This window comes from Stomoxys calcitrans, chromosome 3, assembly GCF_963082655.1.
Source record: "Stomoxys calcitrans chromosome 3, idStoCalc2.1, whole genome shotgun sequence".
Classification (NCBI taxonomy): Eukaryota; Metazoa; Arthropoda; class Insecta; order Diptera; family Muscidae; genus Stomoxys; species Stomoxys calcitrans.
In genome coordinates this window covers 4909371-4934901 of record NC_081554.1, presented here as the reverse complement: position 1 = coordinate 4934901, position 25531 = coordinate 4909371, and the positions used below count along the sequence as shown (strand labels likewise).

Sequence of the window (25531 nt, the reverse complement as noted above, 5' to 3'; positions counted from 1 at the left end):
GTTTTTGTTGGTATTTCAAGTGTTGGGGTTTTAAATGCAAGAGATCTGTCTTGTGGGGACAAACATCAATGATTTGTTTTGTTTTGTTTTGCTTTTTTTCAGTTTGCCTATAATTTTTGTGTATCTATAAAACACCACCTTTTATGATATTTCTGAAAATTAGCTATAACTTAGGCGGGAGAGGGGGTAATGGATTAAGTAAACATGCTTACGAATTTTTGTTGTTGTGTTAAACTTTTTTGTTGTTAGTTTTGTTGTTGTTTTTTATTAATAATTATTATCAAATACAAGCTAACTATGATTAGAGTTACAATAAGGACACTAAATAAGAGGTTTCATCATTGCCACTCTAAATGTATATACTCAAGGTAGGGTAGGGTAGGTAGGGGTTAATTGTATTAAACCAAAATCCAAAAAGAAAAAAATCAAATTTAAATAAAATCATAACTAAGAAAAAAACTTAAAAGCAATAAAAAAAGATTATTAAAAAACAATAACAATACAACCAATATAAAAAAAACAAATTATATAAGAAATTGTAAGAATTGTAAGAAATTAGTGCAAAACTCATATAATAATATGATAAGGACAACATTTAAGGACGACAAAAACATTTGAAATGCTGTTCAATGGCCATAGGGTATAGCATAGGACTACATTATTAAAAGAAATAAATGAAAACATGTTACTGGAAATATTTAGATTTAAAAAATTTTGGAGAGATTTTCTTTTTAAAAGTATAAATCCAGAAAAATGTTTTCATTTTTTTTTTTGTAAATAATAAAAATAAAAATTAATAAACAAATATTTGTTGTTTTTCTTGCTTTGCTTCTAAAGGAAGACATTCAAAATCAAAAAGCATAGCACATTCAATAAAAAGTTTAAGATTTTGTTATAGAAGTTAATGCATGATTCGTTTCGAAAGTTAATTTTTTTTGTTTTTAAGGAAAAACTTTTTACGTTTGCTTTCTTCGTTAACAAACTACTAAAACTACGGTCATTTTTGTGTGAGTGTAGTAGTGGGTAGGTTGGTAAGTAAGTTACAAGATGGTGATGATTGGTGTGTATTGATGCCTTCTTTAGTCTTGGCGTGGTCATGTCATAGACCTGCCTATCAAGAAGGTGAAAGAAGTTCTAGCAGTAGGAGCGAGCGAGCGAGCAGCGAGCATTCTTTCATTCGTTCATCGATCATCACACCAATTGAAACCATTTAAAAGCCATAAACATAGACCAAAACCACATATAAAAGCGGTTATTATACAAATTAGCAGAGTACGTATGCTCAACGTTATTATCACCTTCGCCTGTTGCTGTTGTTGTTGGTGTGGGAAGGACTGGCTGCCGCCTGTCACCGTGGTGGTAGTGGTGGTGGTGGTGCGTCTGATAACATTACTGGGATCGCTGACAATCAAAGGATTGTAGACCTCATCGGTGACTGTTGTGGTGGTGGTAGTGGTTTGTGTGCTGGCATAGGGTGTTGCTGTTGTTGTAGGTGTCGTTAATGCCACTTGTTTGGGCTCGGATGGTGTTGCCAACATAACTTCCTCGGTTGCTGTGGTTGTGGTTACCGTTGTAGCAACCTCCTTTGGTGTTACAGGAGACTCGTGAGTCTCTCTCTGGCTGCTGACAGTCATTGGGGCTGCCTCTGAAGGTACTTCGCGCTTGACTTCTACCTCAGACCCTGTAGTTGTATGGTCTGCTTCGGAAGGTGTTGCTGCTGTTGGTGTTGATGTTGTTGTTGCTGTTATTGCACCTACTACTGCTGGTGCTAGTGCTGCTGCCATCATGGTGGGCACCAGTGTCTTTGCTGCTGTGGCTGCTGCTGCCGTTTGCAGCGCTGCCTTTGTTGTAGCCTGAGCCGCCGCATTTAGTATGGTGGTGGTAGTAGCCTTAGCTAGGGGGGTTAGTTTACTTACAAGGCTGACATTGGGTTCAGGGGTTTCAGCTCCCTCACTAGTGTGGGAACTCTGGGGAGAGGTTAGGGTTGTACTTTCAGGGAGGGGAATTGGGTTAGTAGTAGTAGTAGTAGAAGTGGTTTCAGCGCTAGCAATAGCTTTTGTATGTGGTTGTTGTAGTTGTTGTTCTTGTGTTACAGTTATGTTTTTAGAAGGTTCTACCTCTTCCACTTTGCCAACTTGCTCCTCCTCTAAGGCTAAATAAGAACTTTGATCCCGCCAATGACCTATACCACCGGGCAAATCTGTGGACATGTACTGTGAGGAACAAGACCCAGGACGGCCCTTGTTCTTATCATGTTCGGGCGTGGGGGTGGCAGGGCCACTACTATCACTACCTGGACCACTACCATGATGATCATCATCATCTTTGGGTTTGCGTATTGTGGGTATGTCAAAAGTATTTTCCCCACCCTCTTCATTGTCATCATCGTTGTCTTCGTCGTCATCGTCATCGTCTTTGTCAGGTTTGTCTTGGTCCTTTGTGGTCTTTTTGTCCAAGTCTTGGGCTTTATCTTCGTCTGGTTGGGGTCTCTCCGATTCAGCCAAAGCCTCCACTGGTTTCATTTCACTGGTTCCAAGTGGCGACTCAACAGCCTCTTCGGAGGGAATGCTAATGGGCAAGCCCTCAGGCTTACTCTCAGTCTTTTCGGTCAAGTCAGGGAAGTAAGCGGTCTTGCTGGGTTCTTCAGTCTTATGTGTTACAGAATCTTCTGTAGATTCCTGAGTTTCAGTTAATTCAACCAAAGAGCCTTCATGTCTGAGGGTTTGGTAGTGGTCAGTCACTAATTTGGGGAAATTATCCTGTTGAAGATTTACCAACAACTTTGAGGGCTCAACAACATCGACAGGGGCCGATGGTTCAATAACATCGGCAGGAGCCGATGGTTCCATAACATCGACAGGTGCCGATGGTTCCATTACATCGACAGGTGCCGATGGCTTAGGGGTATCATTGGGGAAAACAATAACAAGCGGCTGATTTTCCTCCATGGTTGTGGTTATAGTTTCGGATATTTCCGTTACCTGAGTTGAGGGGGATTGTGGTACAATGTCCACCTGCTCAGTTGCTGAGGTTGTTGTAGTTACAGTTGTTGATGTCGTTACTATGGTTGTTTCTGCTTCGGTTATTTGTTGGGGGGTCTCCTGAGTCTTAGTTGAAGTTTCAGGCAAGGACTCTTGCTGCCATTGGCTAACCCATTGGCTTTCATAAATATTCAGAGAAGGCAATGTTAGGTCCATGCTCAGGTGCTTCAACAGCTCAGCTGGTTTGGAGGCATCTTTCACAGCTACAGGAATTTCTTGCCTAGTTGTCACAGTAGAAACTTCCTTGACTTCCTCTGGTTGTATGGGAATGTCAGTTGTTTCCTTTGGCTGCATGGCAATGTCTGCAGGCAATTCTTTAGGCTGTGTAGGTGTATCTGCCTCAGGCTTTGTTGATCTGCTTTCTATGGTTGCTGATTCTTTTGGTTCTTGATGAGCTTCCTCGATGCATTGCCTTGCTTTGAAAGCATTTTCAAATGTCTCATATTTGTTGGTCCAATATTCGTTGATTTCCCGGTAGAGGTTATGTTTAAGTTCATCCTCCTGCATTCTTTGAATTTCCAGGGCATCAACGACAGTGCACAACTCTGATTCGGGTATAACATCGGATTCCGTATGGCTGGTAACCACTGTTGAGACATAAGTGGTTGTGCTGGTGGTAGTCGATGGTACTTCTTCTGTTTTTTCCTCATCCTCTCCCACATGTGGAGTGTGAGTGGTCACCGTGGTGCTAACGTAAGAGGCAGATTCCTCTTTAGGTTCTTCCACCGGTAAATCTTTGTGGGTAATAACAGTGGTGGTCAAATAGACTTGCGAGTCATCCACTTCATTCGAGGGCTGGGGTTTGGGATCTTGATAATCGGTGATTTTACTCACAATTACCGAAGACCATGATACAGTCTCAGATGGTTGAGTTTCGGTTTGTGGCTCCTTTTGTTCTGGTTCACCGAAGACGCTCTCTTCGGTGCGTATAATGGCAGCCCATGATTTGGGTGTTTCAGTAGGTGATTGCACGGGCACCTCCTCCGTCGATTCTTCTGTGGGGGCAACAATGATTTGGCTTGGCTTCAAGGTTGCCGACCAGTAAGAGGTTTGCGATACAAAACCTTCCGGTTCTTGTGGCTGTTGCTGTCTCTCAGAATCCAGGAACTCTTGTGTAGATGATGCTACAGTGGTAGTTTTAGGTTTATCCGCTGGAACTTGGAAGAGTTTGTCTGTGTTATCAAGGGGTTCTTCAGCTACCACAGTTGTTTGAGGTTCGATTGAAGCTTCTGACTTAGGTTCGCTTGGCTCATCTTCACCAACAGGGGTGATTGTGGTTGTTTCCTCTACTACGACCAAAGATTTGGATTTTGGCTCCAATCCAGCTGTAGTAGATATCACGCTGGTCTCTTCAACAACGACAGTAGTTTGTGGTTCGACTGTAGCATCAGTAGGGGAGATCAAACATTCTGCTGGCTTAGGTTCGCTGGGCTTATCTTCATCAAGACGGGAGACTGTAGTGGTTTCCTCTTCTACCACTAAGGATTCCGATTTCGGTTCCACTTCAGCGGTGGTCTTTTCAACTACGACAGAGGTTTGTGGTTCGACTGTAGCATCTGTAGGGGAGATCGAAGATGCTTCTGGCATAGGTTCAGGTTCAACCTCAATAGGTTTATCTTCACCAACAGAGGAGACCGTCGATATTTCCTCTATCACTTCCATCACATTGGGCTCATCTAAAACTTCTACTGAAGATATAACAGCAAGAGGTTCTGTGAATACCTTTTCTTCGGTCTTAATAACAGCTGCCCAAGACTTGGGAGTTTTTGTAGGCGATTGCACTGCAACTTCAGGAATGGTGGCTGCCTCATCTGGTATCGCAATGTTTTCGGGAATCTTTGATTTAGCATCAGGTTTCAAAGTGGCTGACCAATAATGCGTCTCTGTAACAAAAGCATTGGAATCGACGACTAGGGGAGTTGAAGCTGTGGAGTCCTCCTCCACTGGTGCTTGTTCCTCTGTCTTTGGGGTTTCTTCAACTGTTGTAGGAACATCTTCTATTAACGAAGGCTTCATTAGCTCGGGCGTTACTTGAGATTCTATTTCCTTTAGGACAGTTTCGACAACAACAGTTGAAGTCTCCTTCAATTCGGCCAGAGGAGCTTCAAACACCTTTTCCTCAGTCTTTACAATGGCTGCCCAAGATTTGGGTTCTCCTGTGGGTGATTGAACTGGTATTTCTGTTATTTGCTCGGCCGAATCAGGAACGATGATGTTTTCCGGCTTCAAAGTTGCCGACCAATAAGAAGTTTGAGTAATAAAGCCTTCGGGTTGCCTTTCGGACTCCAGGAATTGTTCTGTCGTTGTAGTCTCTGTAACAACCTGGGTGGAAGTTGCTTCCATAACTTCCTCTTTGGGCTTTTCAGTATCTTCGGTGGGCTTTGGTTCATCTTCGGAGACTGTTTTTTGCTCTGTAACAACTACGCTCGAAGTTTCTGTAATCACTGTTGCTGTCACATCTTCTGTTTTGGGCTTGTGTTCCTCCTTGAATACGGACTCCTCCGTTTTGATAACAGCAGCCCAAGATTTTGGCGTTTCAGTAGGAGATTGCACAGGAATTTCTTCAACCACCTCTTGTGAAGGGGCCACCTTTATGTGTTCTGGTTTCAAGTTGGCTTTCCAATAAGAAGTTTGTGAAACAAAATCAGTATCCTCCAGAGGCTTTTCAGTGGTGGTATCTTTAGTTGGAATGTCCTTAGACCAATCGTCAGATGGGATATCCTTAGACCAATCGTCCACTGGACTGACAACTTCAGGAAGCATTTCTTTTTTCTTTTCTTTTGGTTTCTCTTTTACTGGCTTGACTTTTTCTTTCTTCTTGGTTTGAGATTTTGTATCCTTTGCTAGTTCATCCTCTAGCTTCTCTTCCTCAACGATTGGTTGAGATTCTTCAAAAACCTTTTCTTCAGTCTTTATGACTGCTGCCCAGGATTTAGGAGTTGCCGTGGGTGATTCCACTGGCACCTCTCGCACAACTTCTTCCATGCCGGGTTTCAAGGTAGCAGACCAGTATGAAGTTTGTGAAACAAATTCTTCGACTTCTTCATGTTCCTGAGGCTTGGAGGCTTTTTCCATTACCAATGGAACGGGAGATTCAGTTCTGGGCTCAGTCTTCTTTTTGGATTTTTGTTTGGGTTTCTTTTCCTTTTTCTCACCTTCCAACTTGACAGTGATTAGGGTCTTGGTTGGTTCAGGAACTTGTGGGGCCATTTCGGAGGGTACCTCGCCAACCGACTCTGTTTCTGTGATGACGCGGATCTTTTGAACTGGCTGCGGAACATTTTGTGCTGCAATAGCGGCCCATGACATACCAGGTTGGAAGGGTATGGACACAGGTGCAGGTGCGGGTGTAGCTACAGTTATGGTTTCTCTTATAGACACTTCTTGTGTGTTAGGCCCTTCGGCAGTAATGATTTGCTCGGTGACGGTCACAGTTGATTCCACAGTTTCTGGTTCCGAAATTTCTTGAACTACAACTTCGGTCTGAGGCTCATCTGGCATTGGCACTGCAACTGGTAGATCTTCTTGTGGCTGTGGTTTTGTTTTCTTCGACTTCTTTTTGGACTTGCGTGACTGATTTGAGCGAGATCGGGAACGTGATGGTGTTCTTACCGTCAACCACTCGGAAGTTTGATTCTCCTCACCTTCTACAGTTGAAACTTCACTGATTTCAATGGTGGGACGTTGTTCCTTGCGAGAAACTCTGGTTGTTATAGTGGTTGTAGTTGTCACCTCCGAGGTTTCCCTAGGTTCACTAGTTTCGATTACGGTAGTTGTAGTTGTCCATGGAGTAGCTTGGGGTTCTTGCTCTGCAGCAGGCTGCACTTCGGTATCAGATTCCCTCCAGGTCATCGAAGCTGGTTCGTCTACCCAACTGGGAGTGTCTTCGAGTTCAGTTACAATTCTCTCAATGGCTGATACCATTTCTGTGGACTCAAATTCTGGTTGTATGGGTGGCTCAGAGAAAAGCGTTTCCTCATCTCTTTCCACTGGCTTTTGCTCTTCATGTTGTCTTTCAACTTCCACTTTTCTGGAGGGCAGTGGTGAATATCTCACCTTACCCGGTTCTGTTAAGCCAGATTTTCTGACAACTTCAGCATAAGTTTCCGACAATGACCATACAGAGGGTACTGTGCTGGGTGTAGTAACTGGCAAGGGTACCACAATCTCACTAACTTGAATATGCGGTTGACTAACAGTTTCAACTGTTGTCTTGGGTTGTTTGCTATCTTCCTTTTCCCTCTTTGGTTTTTTGTCCTTCTTCTTCTTCTCGATTTGCTGTTCCTCGGGCACAATGACACTCTCGCCTGTTTCCTCAGAGGCGGTTGGAGTTTCATCAACAGCCACTGGCAGCTTAGGTTCATAGGAAGGCAACGATTTGTATTCCTCGTCAGAAACATAAACCCAAGTGTCATCCTTGGAGTCTTCTTCAACAGCCGTTACAACTACCTCTTCCACCAGGGGAGTGTATTGGACAGTTGTGGCTTCAGTTGATGGTTCTTGATCAGCAAAGTACTCTGTGGTGATAGTCTCCACAGTAGTTATGGGCTCTTCACTGGTGGTGATAACAGTTGTGACCGTGTCGGTGATAGTCCGCTCATGGGTTTCTGGCTGTGGCATTTCTTGTTGTATAAAATCTGTGGTGATTTGTCTGATATCCTGCTTTACAACTTGAGGTTGAGGTGCCAGATTCTCCTTAAGAACGGAAGACCATGAACGTTGAAGACTTGGTGGGTGATGGGTTTCTTCCTTATCAACAACGGGAATCTTAGCAGCAGACGGGCTATCGGGTTTAGCCTCCTGAGGAGTAGGAAGAGGTTCCTCCTTTTTGGCTTTGGGTTTCTTCTCTTTTTTCTCTTTCTTGGAAGGCTTGGACGGTTTATCAACTGGTGCTTGCGGCTCTTCTTTCTCTGGTATTTCTTGAATGACGGTGGTGGTTTCTGTGATTTCAGTGACAACTTTCTCCAATTTTTCTAGCTGGGGAACTATTGGGTCCTCAATAACTTGGGAAACCATCACTAGGCCGATTTCTTCCACTGCCGTCTGCTGGGTGGTATCTTGTTTGAGCAAATCAGACCAAGGTGTTTGAGCTGGTTGCACAGGCTCTTTAGTTTCTTCAACAGCCACTTCTTTAATTGGTTCAGGTGCAACCTCAGTTGATGGTTTTCTATCTTCCTTCTTCTTTTCAGGTTTGGATTTCTTGCGATCTGCTGGTTTAGGTTCCACTAGCTGAGCTTCATTTTGTATGAAGTCGGTAATAATGTCGGTAGTGGTGGTCTTTGATACTGTTATCTTTTCTACCACAGTTTCCTCCGGGCGGGAAAGATCCATCGACACTGTCTCGGTGGTGGTGGTAGTCTCCACTGAGAATTCTGGGATTTCTGGTTCTTCAACCACAGTCTCAGTAGGTGTAGGCTTCTCTTCTTCTGCCCAAGTTGATGGTTCAATGGCAACTGGGTTGGGTTCTTCTTTCTTGGTCTCCTTTTTCTTCTTATCCTTCTTTGATTTCTTCTCTTCCTTGGGAAGAGTTAGCATGGATTCCTGTTCTATGAATTCCGTAACGGTTTGTCGCACATCTGTAGGCTCTGTGGCTTGTTCAATTATTGTTTGTTCCACAGTTTCCTTGAGCATATCAGACCAAGATTTCGAAGAAGGAGTAGGTATAGGTTCTACCATGACCTTAGAAGTCTCTGTTAGAATAAATTCTTCTGTTGCCTTTGGCGTTTCAGGAGTATCATTTACTTCGCTGACCTTAGGATGATTATCCTTGTCCTTCTTTTTCTTTTGAGATTTCTTTTCAGGCAGCGGAGCCACTTCTTGAGGTTGCTCCAGTTCTGGTTTTGTTTCCACTTCAACATGTTTCTCAGGCTCTGGTTGCGAAACCGCTTCCTTGAGCATATCCGACCAAGATTTGGTGGCAGTTTGCTCTACTTGAGGTGCGGGTTTTTCCACAACAATGGTTTCAGAAGTTTCTGTTATAGTTGTCACCTCAGTAGGTGCTGGTTCAGTTTTGGTTTCAGGCTCTAGTTTCGGTTCCCTTTTCTTTTTGTCCTTCTTAGATTTTTTCTCTTCTTTAGGTTCAGGTTGCGGTTGCACTTCTTTTTGAATAAACTCGGTCACCTTCTCCTTGATGTCCTTGGTTTCAGTTACTAGTTCAACTATTTTCTGTTCAACAGTTTCTTTGAGTTTATCAGACCAGGATTTTGAAGGAACTTGGTCATCAGCAGGATGTGGCTTTTCTTCTGGCTGCATAACCACAACGGTAATTTCGGAAGTTTCTATGAAGGTTGGCTCAATCACAGGTTCAGGCTGTTCAATAGGAGTTTGAGATTCAACATGTTCTGGTTTATCATCGACCACTGCAACTTCATTGGGCTTTTCAACTTCTGTTACTGGCGCAATGGTTTCTTTCAACATATCCGACCATGATTTTGTAGCCGGTTGTTGATCGTGAGGTTTGGATTCTTCCACAACCTCACAAACCTCCACTTGGGTTTCAGAAGTTTCCACAGAAGTCTTTGGAGTTTCTTCTGCCACGAAGGGTTTAGGTTCTTCCTTTTGGGTATGCTTCTTTTTATCTTTCTTTGATTTCTTTTCTTGTTTCGGTTCAGTAAGATGTGTTGCTTCTTGGTGAATGAAGTCGGTTATTGTCTCCTTTATGGTCTTAGTATCGGTAACTTGTTCCACAACTGTCTGTTCCACGGTTTCTTTGAGCATATCCGACCAAGATTTCGTAGCAGTTTGTTGGTCTTGAGGTTTGGGTTCTTCAATAAGCTCAACAATGGTCTCAGAAGTTTCGGTTAGGATGACTTCTTCAGAAGGCTTGAGTTCCTCAACAGGTGTGGGTTCAGTACCAACTGGTTTTGGAATTTCTTCTTCTGTAACAATTGGCTTGGATTCTTCCTTCAAGATGTCCCTCTTCTTTTTGTCTTTCTTGGATTTCTTCTCTTCCTTAGGTTCAGGTAGAGGTATGGGTTCTTGCTGGATGGACTGTTTCACTGTATCTTTAGTTTCAGTAACTTGTTCCACAAGTGTTTGCTCCACGGTTTCTTTGAGCATATCCGACCAAGATTTCGTAGCAGGTTGTGTGTCTTGCGGCTTAGATTCCTCAATAACAGTTTCTGTAATGTTGGTTTCTTCAGAAGGCTTGGGTTCATCTACCGGAATTGTTTCAGGAACGACTGGTTTAGGTTCTTCATGTTTCTTTTTCTTATCTTTCTTAGACTTCTTCATTTCCTTAGGTTCGGTTACAGGAGCAGCTTCTTGCTGAATGAAGTCGCTCACCATCTCTTTGATATCCCTAGTCTCAGTGACTACTTGAACAATTTCCTGCTCAACGGTTTCTTTGAGCGTATCCGACCAAGATTTTGTAACAGGTTGTTGGTCTTGCAGTTTGGGTTCTTCCACAACCTCGACAATGGATTCAGAAATTTCTGTTGTAGTGGTTTCTTCAGAAGGATTGAGTTCCTCTATCGGAATTGTTTCAGGAACGACTGGTTTAGGTTCTTCGTGTTGCTTCTTCTTATCTTTCTTTGACTTCTTCGTTTCCTTAGGTTCGGTTAGAGGAGCCTCTTCCTGCTGAATGAAATCGCTCACCGTCTCCTTGATATCCCTAGTCTCAGTGACTACTTGAACAATTTCCTGCTCAACGGTTTCTTTGAGCATATCCGACCAAGATTTTGTAGCAGGTTGTTGGTCTTGCAGTTTGGGTTCTTCCACAACCTTGACAATGGATTCAGAAATTTCTGTTGTGGTGGTTTCTTCAGAAGGATTGGGTTCCTCTATCGGAATTGTTTCAGGAACGACTGGTTTAGGTTCTTCATGTTTCTTCTTCTTATCCTTCTTTGACTTCTTAGGTTCCTTAGGTTCGGTTGGAGGAGCCGCTTCCTGCTGAATGAAATCGCTCACCGTCTCCTTGATATCCCTAGTCTCAGTGACTACTTGAACAATTTCCTGCTCAACGGTTTCTCTGAGCATTTCCGACCAAGATTTTGTAGCAGGTTGTTGGTCTTGCAGTTTGGGTTCTTCCACAACCCCGACAATGGTTTCAGAACTTTCTGTTGTGGAGGTTTCTTCAGAAGGCTTGCGTTCCTCAACAAATGTGGGTTCAGTAACAACTGGTTTTGGAATTTCTTCTTCTGTTGCAATTGGCTTGGATTCTTCCTTCAAGATGTCCCTCTTCTTTTTGTCTTTCTTTGATTTTTTCTCTTCCTTAGGTTCAGGTAGAGATGTGGGTTCTTGTTGGATGGACTGTTTCACTGTATCTTTAGTTTCAGTAACTTGTTCCACAACTGTTTGCTCTACGGTTTCTTTGAGCATATCCGACCAAGATTTTGTTGCAGGTTGTTGGTCTTGAGGTTTGGGTTCTTCAATAACATCGACAATAATCTCAGAAGTTTCGGTTATGAGGATTTCTTCAGAAGGCTTGGGTTCCTCAACAGGTGTGTGTTCAGTAACAACTGGTTTTGGAATTTCTTCTTCTGTTGCAATTGGCTTGGATTCTTCCTTCAAGATGTCCCTCTTCTTTTTGTCTTTCTTTGATTTCTTCTCTTCCTTAGGTTCAGGTAGAGATGTGGGTTCTTGTTGGATGGACTGTTTCACTGTATCTTTAGTTTCAGTAACTTGTTCCACAACTGTTTGCTCTACGGTTTCTTTGAGCATATCCGACCAAGATTTCGTTGCAGGTTGTTGGTCTTGCGGCTTTGCTTCTTCATACACAGTTTCTGTAATGGTGGTTTCTTCAAAAGGCTTAGGTTCCTCTACCGGAATTGTTTCGGGAACGACTGGTTTAGGTTCTTCATGTTTCTTCTTCTTGTCTTTCTTAGACTTCTTCGTTTCCTTAGGTTCGATTAGAGGAGCCGCTTCCTGCTGAATGAAATCGCTCACCATCTCCTTGATATCTCTAGTCTCAGTGACTACTTGAACAATTTCCTGCTCAACGGTTTCTTTGAGCATATCCGACCAAGATTTTATAGCAGGCTGTTGGACTTGCGGTTTGGGTTCTTCCACAACCTCTACAATCGTTTCGGATGTTTCTGTTGTGAAGGTTTCTTTCCAAGGCTCTAAGTTCTCAACTGGAATTGTTTCACTTACGACTGGTTCTTCTGTAACAATTGGAGTGGATTCGTCCTTCAAGGTGTCCCTCTTCTTTTTATCTCTCTTAGATTTCTTCTCTTCCTTAGGTTCAGGTATAGGTGAGGGTTCTTGCTTGAAGGTCTGTGTCATTGTATCTTCTGTCTCAGTAACTTGTTCCACAATTGTCTGCTCCACGGTTTCTTTGAGCATATCCGACCAAGATTTTGTAGCAGGTTGTTGCGCTTCGGGCTGGGGTTCTTCAATAACCTCGAAAATGGTTTCAGAAGTTTCAGTTATTGTTGATTCTACAGAAGAAGGTTTGGGTTCCTCCACCAGTAGTGGTTCAGGGTCGATTGATTTTGGTTCTTCAGTTTGGGTAGCCTTCTTCTTATCTTTCTTGGACTTTTTCGTTTCCTTTGGTTGGGTTAGAGGTGCCGCTTCCTGCTGGATAAAATCGGTTACCGTCTTCTTTATGTCCTTAGTCTTAGTGACTACCTGGGTAATTTCATGCTCAACAGTTTCTTTTAGCATATCGGACCATGATTTGGCAGGTGTTTGACTAGGCTGTATTTCTTCAGTTATGGGTTCCTCGGCAGTTTTAACAACTTCAATGACCATTTCAGACGTTTCAATGATTTTTGAGTCCTTTGGAGACTGTGGTTTCTCAAGGGTTTCTATAACTTCCTCGGTAGGCTTGGATTCCAAACGTTCACTGGATGGTTTAGGCTCATCAGTGGGTTTGGCGTCCTCCTTCTTTTTGTCCTTAGGCTTCTTCTTATCCTTCTTAGATTTTTTGTCTTCCTTGGCTTCGGGAAGAGGTTTCGATTCAACAATTTTGACTTCTGACAGTGGCTTAGGATCTTCGACTGTTTGGATGGTTTCGACAATTACCTCAGAAGTTTCGGTGTCAGTTGCGGCAGGCTCTTCAGGAGCAGAGGGTTTAAATTCTTCTCTAGTGTAAGAAATCACTTCAATCGCCTTTTCAGGTTCTGGTACTGAAACTGCTTCCTTAAGCATATCCGACCAAGACTTGGGAACTGGTTGAACAGATGGAGTTTCAACCATAGTCTCAGCAGTTTCTATTGTAATAGTTTCGAATGCGGTTGTGATAACTTCATCTGACACTTTAAGAGCGGTAATTTGTTCAGGCAACTCTTTCTCCTTGGGAGACTTCTTCTTTTGCTTTTTGGATTTCTTTTCATCTTTTGGCTCTTTGGGTTGTTCATTTATCTCTTCAACTGGCATTGGCTCTGGAAGAGGCTCTTCTGCAGCTGGCTTCGAGTCGGACGGAGTTTGTGTTAACTCATCAATAGGAGCCAATGTGGCTTCAAACGGTTTGAGAATATTCTCAACAGCATCGAGGTCAGTGACCATCAAAGTGTCAAATTGCTGGGGCAAATCTTCACTCACAGATACCGTTTCCTGACTAATGGCCCAAGGCTCTTCCAAATCTTCCACCGGAGTCCAAGGACGGTTTAGAGCTTCCGGTAGCACCTTCTCCGAGTCACTTACAGTTGTGACTTTTGTGACAGTTGTTGTAGTAGTAGTTGTAGTGGTCACTTCACTCTGTTCCTCGGAAACCTTTGTTTCGGGTGCTTCGGAAACCAACCTTTCAGTCACTTTAGTATCATGCTTAGATTTCTTGGACTTCTTATCTCTTTGGTTTTTGCCGGGCACTTCGGTGGTGAGTGTGGGTTGTTGTATTTCTTCGTGGACGACCTTTTGAGTTATATGCTCCTTAGGCTTCCTTTCTGCTGGTTTTGGTTGCTGTTGCACCTCTTGATGTAGGAATTCTTGAGTCTTTCTCTTGGCATCGAAAGTATCTCTCTTGGTGGTATCCACAAATGGTTGGTCCAGATTTTCTTTAAGAACATCTGACCATGATTTGCCATAAACACTTTGAGGAATTTCTTTCGGTTCCTCTCTTACTTGGGGCCTTTGCTGCTCGATAAACTCCACGGTTTCAGGTGTGGTTTCCAATGTTTGGGGCACAGTTTCGAACTCATCTTCACTGCCAGGTATGGACCATGGCTTATTGAAGTCACTTTCTTGAGCTGGCTCAGGTTCCAGAGGAATTTCTTCAGCTGTATCGTGCCCGACAGTTGTTTCTTCAGTGGTTACCATAGTTTGACGAATGGTCCACGAATCATTGTCATCCTTGGGCAAAGTGTCCAAGGGTTTCGTTTCTGGTTCAGGCAGTTTTTCAGCAAGCTGCTTCTTATGCTTTTGTCGCTTAGGCTTGGGCAAATCCTTTTGGGCTTCTGTGTCCGATGGAATTGAGGGTACTTTGCGCAGAACTTCCTTCTTAGTCTCGGGAGATGAGGTTATCTTTTGGTCGGTTACTTCGGTAGTTACTGTTTGACACACAATTTCCGACCAAGACAAGCCGCTAGGCTTGGATACTTCCTCAGGCTGGACAGGTTCTACTGAAGGCTGCTCCTCGAGTACAAGCGGCTCTTGTACTGGCTCTTCGGCTGGCAGCATTTCTTGTTGAGGTGAAGTCTTAGGCTGCTTATCCTTCTTTTTCTTTGGTTTATCTTTCTTGGCAGGTTTGAGCTCTGTCTTGGTTTCGATTGCATCAGAAGAAGGAGGTTTGGTGGTCACCTTTGGTTTTGAAATATCCTCAGGAGATGGCACCGGTTCCAATGTTTGCACAGTTGTTTGACTAACAATGGCAGACCAAGAGATTCCTTCAACTGGTTTGAAGGATTCAGTTTCGGTTTCTGGCTCTTTGAACTCTTCCAATGATTGAGGCTCTTCCATAACGAGTTTAGTTTCTTCAACTGTTACTGGAGTTTCCTCGAATGGTTCTTCAGCTGGGTGGACTGACTGGCGTGCATGTTTCTTAGGCTTCTTTTCCTTCTTGGGCTTCTTTTCAGCTTCATGAACATCCTTGGTTGGTTGAAGTGCGGAAGGTTTAGGAGTTTCCGGCTTCACATCAACCTTTTGAATCTCCTCTGTGGGTTCTGGAGCCTTTTGAAGTACCGAAGACCAAGAAATTGTAGTGGATTGAGTAGGAAGTGTTTCTACCACTTCCATCACAGAAGTAGAAACTCCGGTGTCCTTTGGCAGGAGTTGTTCTTCTTCGAGAGGCTTGACAACTTCAGGAGCATCCACTTCTTTGGGTTTCTCGGGACTAGCTCTACGTGCACCTCGCTTTTTGTCTTTGGGTTCACGTTTCTTGGTCGGCTCGGTGTGCACCTTTTCAGTTTCCAGGAACATGGCGGTTTGATGTGTCAACGTAGGCTTCTTCTTATCTTCTCTGACCTCGGGTTTCTTAACCTCTTCCGGCTGTGGTTCTGGCGCTTGTTGAAGTATGCTGGACCATGACATGGTCATTGGTTGTGTGGTGGGAATATCAACGGTTGTGGTGATAACCGTGGAAGTTTCTTCCAAAATTTCAGTGGTAGGCACAGTCTTGATTTCATCAGTGAAAACAGTTGTTATTTGCTCTACTACTGGAACTTCAGGCTCCTGCACAAGCTCTGGAACTTGCTGGGGCTCCTCAAGTTTATTTTCACGTGGCACTGGTTTTTCTTTCTTCTCACGCTTCTTCTTGGGTTCAGTCTTTACTTTTTCTGTCTCCAGGAACATTTCAGTTTGATGAGCCAAAGAAGGCTTGTCAGACGATGGGGACACTTCTTCGATTGTAGGTTCGGGGGCTTGTTGCACTATAGAAGACCAAGACATTTGAGTAGTTTGAGATGTTGGCAGTTCGAAAGTGGTGGTGGTGGTAGTTGTGGTAACCGAAACCGTTTCCACCAATTCCTTATCTTCTGCTGGCTTCTCGAGCACAGCTTCGACAACAGGTTCCGATGGGACCGATATGGGTTCTTCAGATACTTGGATTACTTCAACTGGTTTAGTGGATTTCTTGTTCTTTTCACGCTTCTTCTTACCCTCCGGTTTGACCTTATCTGTCTCGGGCTTACTAGTAGAAACCTTTTCAACTTCGGGCTTCTTCACCTCTTCTGGAGTGGGCTCTTGGGCCTGTTGTAATACAGATGACCAAGACATTTCACTTGTGGTTGTGGTGGTAGTAGAGGTAGTCTCAACTACAGTACTGGACACCTCAACAGGCTCCTGAAGTTTCACCGTTTCTTTAAGAGGTTCCACAATGTCTTGGCTTGTGGGAATATGCTCAACGGGCAGATCTTCTTCTGTCTTTGGTTTAGCCTTCGATTTCGATTTGTCTTTCTTTTCCTTCTTTGGTTTCTCTGCCTTTATCTGGACCACATCTTCAGTTTTCTTCACCAGATCTTCAGTCTGTGGCAACTTCAAAGGTTTGTCTTCTGTGGGTGTAGTTGGTTTATGGGTGTTATTTTTCTCCACATCAATGAAGCTCAAAGTTTGCTTGAGTATGTCGGCATAAGAAGACGAAGGTTTGCTTGGCTTGATAGAAGGCTCCTCTGTGGCCTCTTCGGCTTGCTCGACCAGCTCTGTGGAAGTTTCCTGTTTCCAAGAGACATCCAGTTGAGGTAGATCAAAGGCTGTGTTAATGGCTGGAGTTTTAATTTCTTCTACCGCTTCAATAGTTTTCACAACTTCAGTTGGTTTTTCGGTAATCTCAGTTACTTCGATCACTTTCTGGGGTGTTGTTTCCACAATTTCAGAGATAGTCGTGGACTTAGAGATGGTTGTAGTGGTTGTTGTCTTTGTAAGGTCCTGAGTGATTTCCTTGGATTCAGAGACAATTTCTACAACTTTCTCAGTTTCAGGCTTCTCAGGTTCTTCTTCAGCCGGCAACTTGACTTCTGGTTCTTCAGCAACCTTAGTGGGCTCGGTTTCTACAAGTTTCTTGGATTCCTCTGGTACCTTGACAGGCTCTTCGAGTTTGCTTACAGGTGCCTCAGACACTGAAGATGGTTGTTGGGGTTCTTCCTCAGCAACTTTGGTTGGCTCGGTTTCTACAGGTTTCTTGAATTCTTCTGTTAACTTGACAGGCTCTTTAGGTTCTTCGATAACTGTAGATACCTCTTCAATGGCAGTAGAAATTTCCGTCACCACATTTTCGGTGAGAATTGTTTGAAGGGGCTCCAAAGGTGCAGAGAATGGCTTCTCTGCATCTGTCTCTTCATCAGAGAACATCATTGGCTCATCCAAAACATCCATCCAGGCATTTGTGGAATCATCTACCGGCAAGCCAGCATATGCAGGTTTTTTAGGCTCTTCGATTGTCGTCTTTGTGGGTTCTTCAACCAATTTTGAGGGTTCTCCATTGACATGCTTGTCAAGGTCTTTGATCTCCGGCTTGGTTTCTTCAGGAGCCTTGGAGGGTTCTTCGGTAAGTGGCTCGATATCATCGAATGGCTTCGTAGCAGGTTCTTTAAGCTCCTCAAAAGTCGTGATGCCTTGGGTTGTCTTCTCGACTACAGTTACCACGGTTTCAACGGTAGTTTCAACTGTAGTCTGAGGCTCAGTTTCATCATCAGACAATACCATGGGCTCATCTAAAACCTCCATCCAGGCATTTGTGGAATCATCTATCGGCAAGCCAGCATATGCAGGTTTTTTAGGCTCTTCGACTAACTTGACAGGTTCTTCCATCATCGTTGAGGATTCTTCTTCTGTAACAGGCTTCTCAAGTTCTTTGATCTCTGGCATGGTTTCTTGGAGTGCCTTGGAGGGTTCTTCAGTGGCTGGCTTGACATCATCGACAGGCTTCGTGGCAGGTTCTTTGCGCTCCTCCACAGGCCTAGTGGATTCTTGCATTTCGGTTGTGATGTCTTGAGATGTCTTCTCGACTACAGTTACCACAGTTTCAATGGTAGTTTGAACTGTTTCGTTGGTCTTAGGCTCAGTTTCATCGTCGGACAATACCATTGGCTCATCTAGAACCTCCATCCAGGCATTTGCCGTATCATCGACAGGCAGACCAGCATAAACTGGTTTTTTAGCTTCCTCGGCAACCTTTGCAACTTCAGGTTGATCAAAGGTAACATTTTGAATGACCGTTACGGTTTCCGTTACAGTGGATTGCATTGGTTCCAAAGGAACGGCGAATGGTTTTTCAGGTTCTGTCTCATCGTCAGATAATACCATGGGTTCGTCCAGGACATCCATCCAGGCGTTTGATGTGTCGTCAACAGGCAAACCAGCGTAAACAGGTTTCTTTGGTTCCTCAATTACCATGGAAGACTTATCTGTTTTCTCTACAAGCGGAGTGGCATCGACCTTCTTGGGCTCCGCCGGCTTCTTAGTTTGCTCTTCTACTACAGGCAAGGGTTCCTCGGTTGCCTCCTTAGGCTGTTCTTGAGAAGTTTCTTCTAATACCTTTTGGGTCGTTTCTGTAGTTTCGGCAATGGCCTTTTCACCTTCAGGCTTAAAGTGTGTTAGCTGCTCAAATTCTTTTGGCTTATCTTCAGTAGCTTCTGTTATGGGTGTGGTTTCTTTTATGAATTCCTCGGAGACTACTGTAACTACCTCCTCGGTCACATCCACGGTCTTCAGTGGTTCCAAAGGAACAGAGAATGGCTCCTCTGGCTCTTCGTCAGAGAATACCATTGGCTCATCCAAAACATCCATCCAGGCATTGGTCGTATCATCGACAGGCAAACCAGCATAAGCTGGTTTCTTAGGTTCTTCAACCAACGGCATAGGCTTTTCGGCCGCCTTCTCGGATGGCTGCTCGGGATTCTGAGGCTCGATGTGTTCAATTGGTGAGTGTTCTTCTACTAATTTGACTTCATCGGATGGTTTCTTCTCAGGCTCCTTTGGAATGAGTTCTTTTTCATTGGTAACAGTGACAGTCTTGGTTTCAATTGGGGTAACCGTTGATTCAGTTTCTTCATCGGAGAAGGTCATGGGTTCATCCAATACATCCATCCAGGCATTTGTGGAATCATCAACTGGCAAGCCAGCATAAGCTGGCTTCTTTGGCTCTTCAATGGCGGCCTTGCTAGCACCTTCAGTTATAGTTGTTTGAGTGACTTCGGTAACTATGGTTGTCGTAATGGTAGACTCATCAGATTTCGTTGGTTCTTTAAGGGGTTCTTCTGTCAACTTGGTTGGCTCCACTTCTTCGCCAGGTTTGGTTTCAGTCAAAGGAGTTTGATCTTCCAGGATTTCTATAACTTTGGTGACTGTGGTTTCAGTCGTTACAGAAGATTCGTCCGAGGTCTTTGGTTCCTCTTCCACCTTAGTCAATTCTTCAGCTACTGGTTTGGACTCTTCAATAACTTCTGCCACTGGCTCTGATTGTTTTACTGGTGTTTCTTCTATCGTCTCCACAACTTCATTGATAATTGGCTCGCCAACAGTGGGTTTTTCAGGCTCCAATGGGGTTGTGAAAGGCGTTTCGGGTTCCGTTTCTTCATCAGAGAATATCATGGGCTCATCCAATACCTCCATCCAGGCATTTGTGGTATCATCAACAGGCAAACCAGCATATGCAGGCTTTTTGGGTTCTTCGGGGATGGCAATAGTCTTCTTCTCGGATAACACTGTGGTGACGACAGTTTCAGTCTTAACTGTGGTTACGGAAGACTCATCTGAGGTCTTTGGTTCTTCCACCTTAGTCAAATCATCTGTTACAGGTTTTGACTCTTCAAAAACTTCTGTCACTGGTTCTGGTTGTTTCAGTGGCTCTTCTTCTCTAGTCTGTACGACTTCAGTGATAACTGTCTTGGTAACACTGATTTCCACAGGCTTTTCGGGTTCCGTTTCTCCATCAGAGAAGACCATGGGCTCTTCCAATACCTCCATCCAGGCATTTGTGGTGTCATCAACAGGCAAGCCAGCATATGCAGGCTTTTGGGGTTCTTCTGGCATGACGATAGGCTTCTCCTCGGCAATTGGCTTTGATTCTTCGGATAACACTTCAGATACCTGAGTTGTGTCTTCTGCCAACTTTTGGGTGATTGTTGTAGTTACAGTAGTTTCGTTGGGTTCTTCAGGCCTCTTGGGCTCTTCAATCACAGTTACGAATCCCTCCTCCACAAGTATAGTCTTTTCTGGATGTGTCTCTTCGAGTGTTTCGGTCTGAGTGACAACTGAAGGCTCTTCCTGCCCGGTTGTGATTGTGGTGACTTCTTCCTTTTCTTCGGTTTGTGGGAATGGTTGAAGTGGCGCAGTGAATGGAGGTTCTTCAACCTTCTTAGGTTGCTGCAACGGTTCCTTTGGTTGTTCTACTACTACTTCCTCTTCTTCAGAATCCTCAAACATAGCTGTCCATGAGGTAGTGTCAATCTTCTTCTTCTTTTCAGTTGGAGATTTCTTGTCTGGTTTAGGTTCATCTTCCTTGGTTTCGTCGCTTACAACGGTAGCCCATGAGGGCAATGTGGAGGATTTGCTGGTCACCACTGTAGTAATGGTTTCCTCAACACGAGGTCTTTGCTTTTCGATTGTTACCTCTTCGGTGCGCACCACAATGGCTTCTTTCTTTTGCGCTTCCTTCTTGGACTTCTTGGAAACCTTGGGTTCTTCGATAGGCTTCAACTCCTTAGTCGGTTTGGATTTGGGCACATCTTCCATGTGATCGATTTGACTTGCAATCTTAGCCCATGTTATGGTATTTGTTTCCTCTATGACCTGTTGGGGTTGCTCCACTGGTGGTAGCTCCTCTGTCTCCAGGGGTCTAGGTGCCTCAATGTGTGGTTGTGGCACCTCAACATAATCATCATCACTAAAGCGTACTGGCCTCTCTGGTTTACGTTTACCTTCTGGCTTAGCCTTTTGGGGTTTCTCTGGCTTTTTGGCGGGCTGAGTCTTTGCAGGTTCAGCTTGGCGAACTGGTGACTTTTTGCGTTGGCTAATGTCATCAATCCATTCACCCGGTTTCTTAACCAAAGAAGCCCAAGAGAAGCCAGTGCTCTGTGTAGGAGGTTCAGGCTGGGATTCTGGCATGGTGGGTGCAACTTCTTCTACTACAATTGCAGGCTCCACCAAGGAAGGCTCCTCAGCTGGCAGATTCTTGGGAACATCTTGTTTGGGCTTCTTTTCCTTGCGCTTTTTAGGTGCCTTGTCGCTGTCATCGGAGTCCGTCTGTTTCGATTTCGACTGATCGCGATTGGTTTTGGACTTTTTGTCTTTGGGTTTGTCTTCTTTGACTGGTTCTGGAGCGGTTTCCTGGGGCTTCTTGGGTTTGGAAGCAATCGAATCTATCCATTCTCCAGGACGTTTCACCAAAGCTGCCCATGTGGAGGTATTTTCTTCGGTCACCGGTTCAGTTTGGGGTTCCACCACATTTTCGGTCCTAGGCTCTTCCGCAAGAGGCTGTTCAAGGACTGGAGCTTGAGGCTGTTGGGTTGCCTCCAACAGCTCGTCTTCTTCTGAAGTGGTTTGAGTGGGAGTTTCTTGATCTTGAGGTTTGCGTTTCGTCTCTTTCTTGGATTTGTCTTTCTTAGGCTTCTCCTTCTTTGGTTTTGATGGCTCAGCTGGCTTCTTAGCTGCTGCAATGGGTTCGGGCACAGGTTTTTGCTTCTTGGTCAAAGTGTCATCAATCCATTCGCCGGGTTTTTGCACTAATGAAGCCCACGAGAATTCAGATTTTGTTGTTGTGGAACTAGTGGTTGTTGTGGTTGAGGTTAGGAACTCTACAACTTCCGCTTCCTGCTCCTCTCTGGTCTCTGGTTTGGTCTCAGGCTCTACTGGAGTTTCAACTGGAGCTTCAATGGATTCTTCCTTACCAGGTTTCTCAGGCTTGTTGGCTTTTTTCTCCTTCTTTGCCTTTTCTTTCTTTGGCTTTTCTTGTTTCTCCTTTGGTTGCGGTTTTGGCTTGGCTTCCACCTGTTCCACAGGTTGGGTTAGTGCTGGCATAATCTCTTCGCTGATATGCTGCGATTCTTGCACAATGTCCGCGTAGGTTTTGCCATTGGGTTTCTGTTGCCAAACATTCGTTATCTCGGGTACCTCTTCAGTGGCCACCAAAGGTTCATAGTCTTCGGGGGCCTTCTGTTGCTGTTGTTGTACGGTTTCGAAAACATCTGAGAACTTTTCTACCTTCTCTGGTTTGGGCAGCTTATCGCCGCGTTTGGGAGATTTCTGTTGTTTTTTGGGTTTGGCGGAGGGCTGAGCCTTTTCTTGCTGCCTACGTGGTGTTGAGGGTTGTTTGTTTCTGGGTATGAATTCATTGTAAATCTTCTCGTTGGCCAAGAAGGTGTGAGTCTGGTCGGAATAGGCGTGACGCAGATAGGAGGGTGTGAATTCGGGAGCATCAGCCGATAGCTTGGATGCCAAGGCCAAAGAGGCAGCATTTGGTGTAGTGTCCTCCAAAACACTGGACCAGGTATCAATGATGGCCTTTTCATCATGTTGGACTATTGGCTCATCGGGAGTATCGGTCCATTGCTGTTGCGGCAAATCTGTGGAGAGCTCAGCAAATACAGGGTGCATTTCTTCGGTACGTTTACGGGGAACAAATTCTTTAATCTCCCTTAGAGTATCGTGCATGGAAACAGTTTGTGTCTTTGTCAGCTCAGTGGTAGTATTAACGTCCACAATTTGAGTGGGTTCTTTGGGTTCTTCTGGTCGAAGGCTCTCATCAATAAGGGTTGTTGTTGTTGTAGTTGTCACCAATTCAATTGGTGTTTCAGAAACAGTTTCAACAACCGAAAACACAGGCTGCTTGGTTTCCTCAATTTGCTCTTTAGGTTCTTCAACCATTTCTGTCACCTGAGTACTCGTTATGGTGGTTGTCTCAGTGGTAGTGGTTAAAACGTTTTCCCTCCGCTCATTATCCAGTGGTTCCAAAGGAGTTTCAAATGGCTTTTTGAGCTCAGACACTTCTTGGATGACCTCTTCTGGTGCTTCAAGTTCTTCCAAAGGCTTCTTGAGTTCCTCCTTTACAGGAGTGGTTTCTTCAAATTTGGCTGGTTGCTTGGGTTCTTCCTTTACAGGCGTTTGCTCTTTTGGTTCTTCCACTACAGGTTCCTCATCGTCCGAGAAAACCATGGGCTCATCAATGACATCCATCCAAGTGCTCGAAGACTCGTCAATGGGCAAACCAGCATAGGCTGGTTTCTTGGGTTCTTCAACCACAGTTTGAATGTCTTCAATTTGAGTTGTAGTGGTGGTGGTTACTACAGTTGTGGAAATCGTTTCAGTCTTTTCAGCATCAAGAGGTTCCAAGGGAGTTTCAAATGGCTTCTCTGACTCTGAAACTTGTGACACCTCTTTTGTAGGGTTTTCGGTAAGTGGAAGTTCCTTTGGCTCCTCCTTGACAGCTTGTATCTTGGGCTCTTTCTTAGATTCCTCGAATGGTTCTTCGGCTACAGGTTTCTTGGGTTCTACTTGAGATACAGTTACCTGTTCTGAAACAACTGGAGTTGGCATCTTAGGTTCTTCCAAAGTCTTTTCAAACTCAGTGGTGGTGGTGGTGGTTGTTACTGTTGTTGTAGAAACAGTTGCGGTCTCTTCTGTATCTAAAGGCTGCAATGGTGTTCCCAATGGTTCTTCGGGTTTGGAGTCTTCAGTTACATCCGTTGCTACATCAGTTGGCTTCTTGGGTTCTTCCTGCACCATAGGAACTTGTTCACTCACCATAAAAGGTTCAGTTGGGACCTTAGGTTTCTCAGTAGTAGGTTCCTCATCATCGGAGAATACCATGGGTTCATCCATGACATCCATCCAGGTGTTAGAGGACTCATCAATGGGTAGACCAGCATAAGCAGGTTTCTTGGGTTCTTCAAACACCTTTTTGGTCTCTTCAGTTGTAACGATTGTTGTGGAAGTGATTTCAGTCTTCTCCACGTCAAGCGGTTTTTCGGGCTCTTCTACTTGTTCAGTTGGCACAATTGGAGTCTTTGGCTCTTCCTTTGCAATTATGGATACAGTCTCTTCGCTAGGTTTCTCCGGGCTAGCTTCCTCATCGTCTGAGAACACCATAGGTTCATCCATGACATCCATCCAGGTGTTGGATGATTCATCGATGGGCAAACCAGCATAAGCAGGTTTCTTGGGCTCTTCAATGACCTTCTGAGTGCCTTCGGTTGTTGTAATAGCTGTGATTGTGGTCGAGTTAATTGTTTCAGCCTTCTCGACATCTAGAGGTTCCAAAGAACTTTCGAATGGCTTTTCAGGCTCAGAAACTGGTTTAGATTTATCTTCTGGCATAGTTGGTTCTTTCTTTACTTCCTCTTCAGTTACAACTACAGTTTGTTCCTTGATAGTTTCCTCGGGAGCAACTTCAGTAGGCTCTTCATCATCGGATAATAAAATGGGTTCATCCATGACATCCATCCAGGTGTTGGAAGACTCATCTATAGGCAAACCAGCATAAGCCGTTTTCTTGGGTTCCTCAATAAGCTTTTGAATCTCTTCGGTTGTTATGGTTGTTGTTACCGTGGTTACAGTCTTTTCCTTGTCAAGTGCTTCCAAAATAGTTTCAGAGGGCTTCTCAGTTTCTGCTACTGGTTTGGGTTCATCTTTTGGCACTTCTTGTACGACAATTGGTGTAGTGGGTTCCTTAGATTCTTCGGTAACCGAAGGCTCCTTGTGTTCTGGAATCACTGTAGTAGGCTCTTCATCATCGGATAATACCATGGGTTCATCCATGACATCCATCCAGGTGTTGGAAGACTCATCGATGGGCAAACCAGCATAGGCCGGCTTTTTAGGTTCTTCAATCACCTTCTGTGTCTCCTCGGCTGTTGTAATGGTTGTGACTGTAGTCGAGGTTATAGTTTCAGTCTTTCCGACGTCTAGTGGTTCCAAAGGACTATCGAATGGCTTTTCTGCTTCAGAAACTGGTTTAGATTGATCTGGTTCTTTGGGTACTTCCAGTTCAGACACTACCAAAGTTGGTTCCTTGGTAGTTTCCTCTTCATCATCGGATAATACCATGGGTTCATCCATGACATCCATCCAGGCGTTGGAAGATTCATCGATGGGCAAACCTGCATAAACCGTTTTCTTGGGTTCTTCGTCCACCTTTAGAACCTCAGTGATTGTTGTTGTAGCTGAGGTTACTGTCGTTTCGGTCTTTTCGACATCAAGAGTCTCCAAGGGTTTCTTAGGCTCTTCTTGCTGAGGAAGTTGTTGTGGCGCCTCTTGGGCGGGAACTCCTTTGACAATAACTTCTTCAACTGCAATGTTGGATGTTTGTTCAGGCTCCTTGGGCTCTTCAGTAATCAAAGATTCCTTAGGCAATTCTGTCAATGGTTGCTCAAGTTCCTCTGGTTTCTTTGGTTCCTCTTGTTCAGTTTTCTGAGGCAATTCAGGTTCCTCTGTTTTCTTGGGTTCTTCTTGCAAAGGAACAGTTTGTTCAACCACAACAGGTGTTGGTTCTTCAGGCTTCTTGGACTCTTCAGTGACCACAGGTTCCTTAGCCAATTCTGTTGATGGTTGCTCAGGAGCCTCTGGTTTCTTAGGATCATCATGTTCCTTGCGCAATTCTGTAGATGTTTGGTCTGGTTCCTCTGGCTTTTTGGGTTCTTCTTCAAGAGTAACAGTTTCTTCAACCATAACAGGTGGCATTT

At 44.3% G+C, this 25531-nt stretch overlaps 1 protein-coding gene across 19 annotated transcripts in view; it reads right to left on the bottom strand.

Moving 5' to 3' along the window:
- LOC106081285 (muscle-specific protein 300 kDa) overlaps positions 1-25531 on the bottom strand; it is a 315875-nt gene that overhangs the window by 48753 nt on the left and 241591 nt on the right. For 10 of the 19 annotated variants that reach the window (XM_059364509.1, XM_059364503.1, XM_059364504.1 and 7 more), the window contains one exon: positions 1299-25531. This exon is cut by the window's right edge and continues 14320 nt beyond it. The exons of the other annotated variants lie outside the window; for them this stretch is intronic. In XM_059364509.1, coding sequence (XP_059220492.1) covers positions 1299-25531 — 24233 coding nt within the window. The remainder of the gene's footprint in view (positions 1-1298) is intronic. 19 annotated transcript variants of the gene reach the window in all.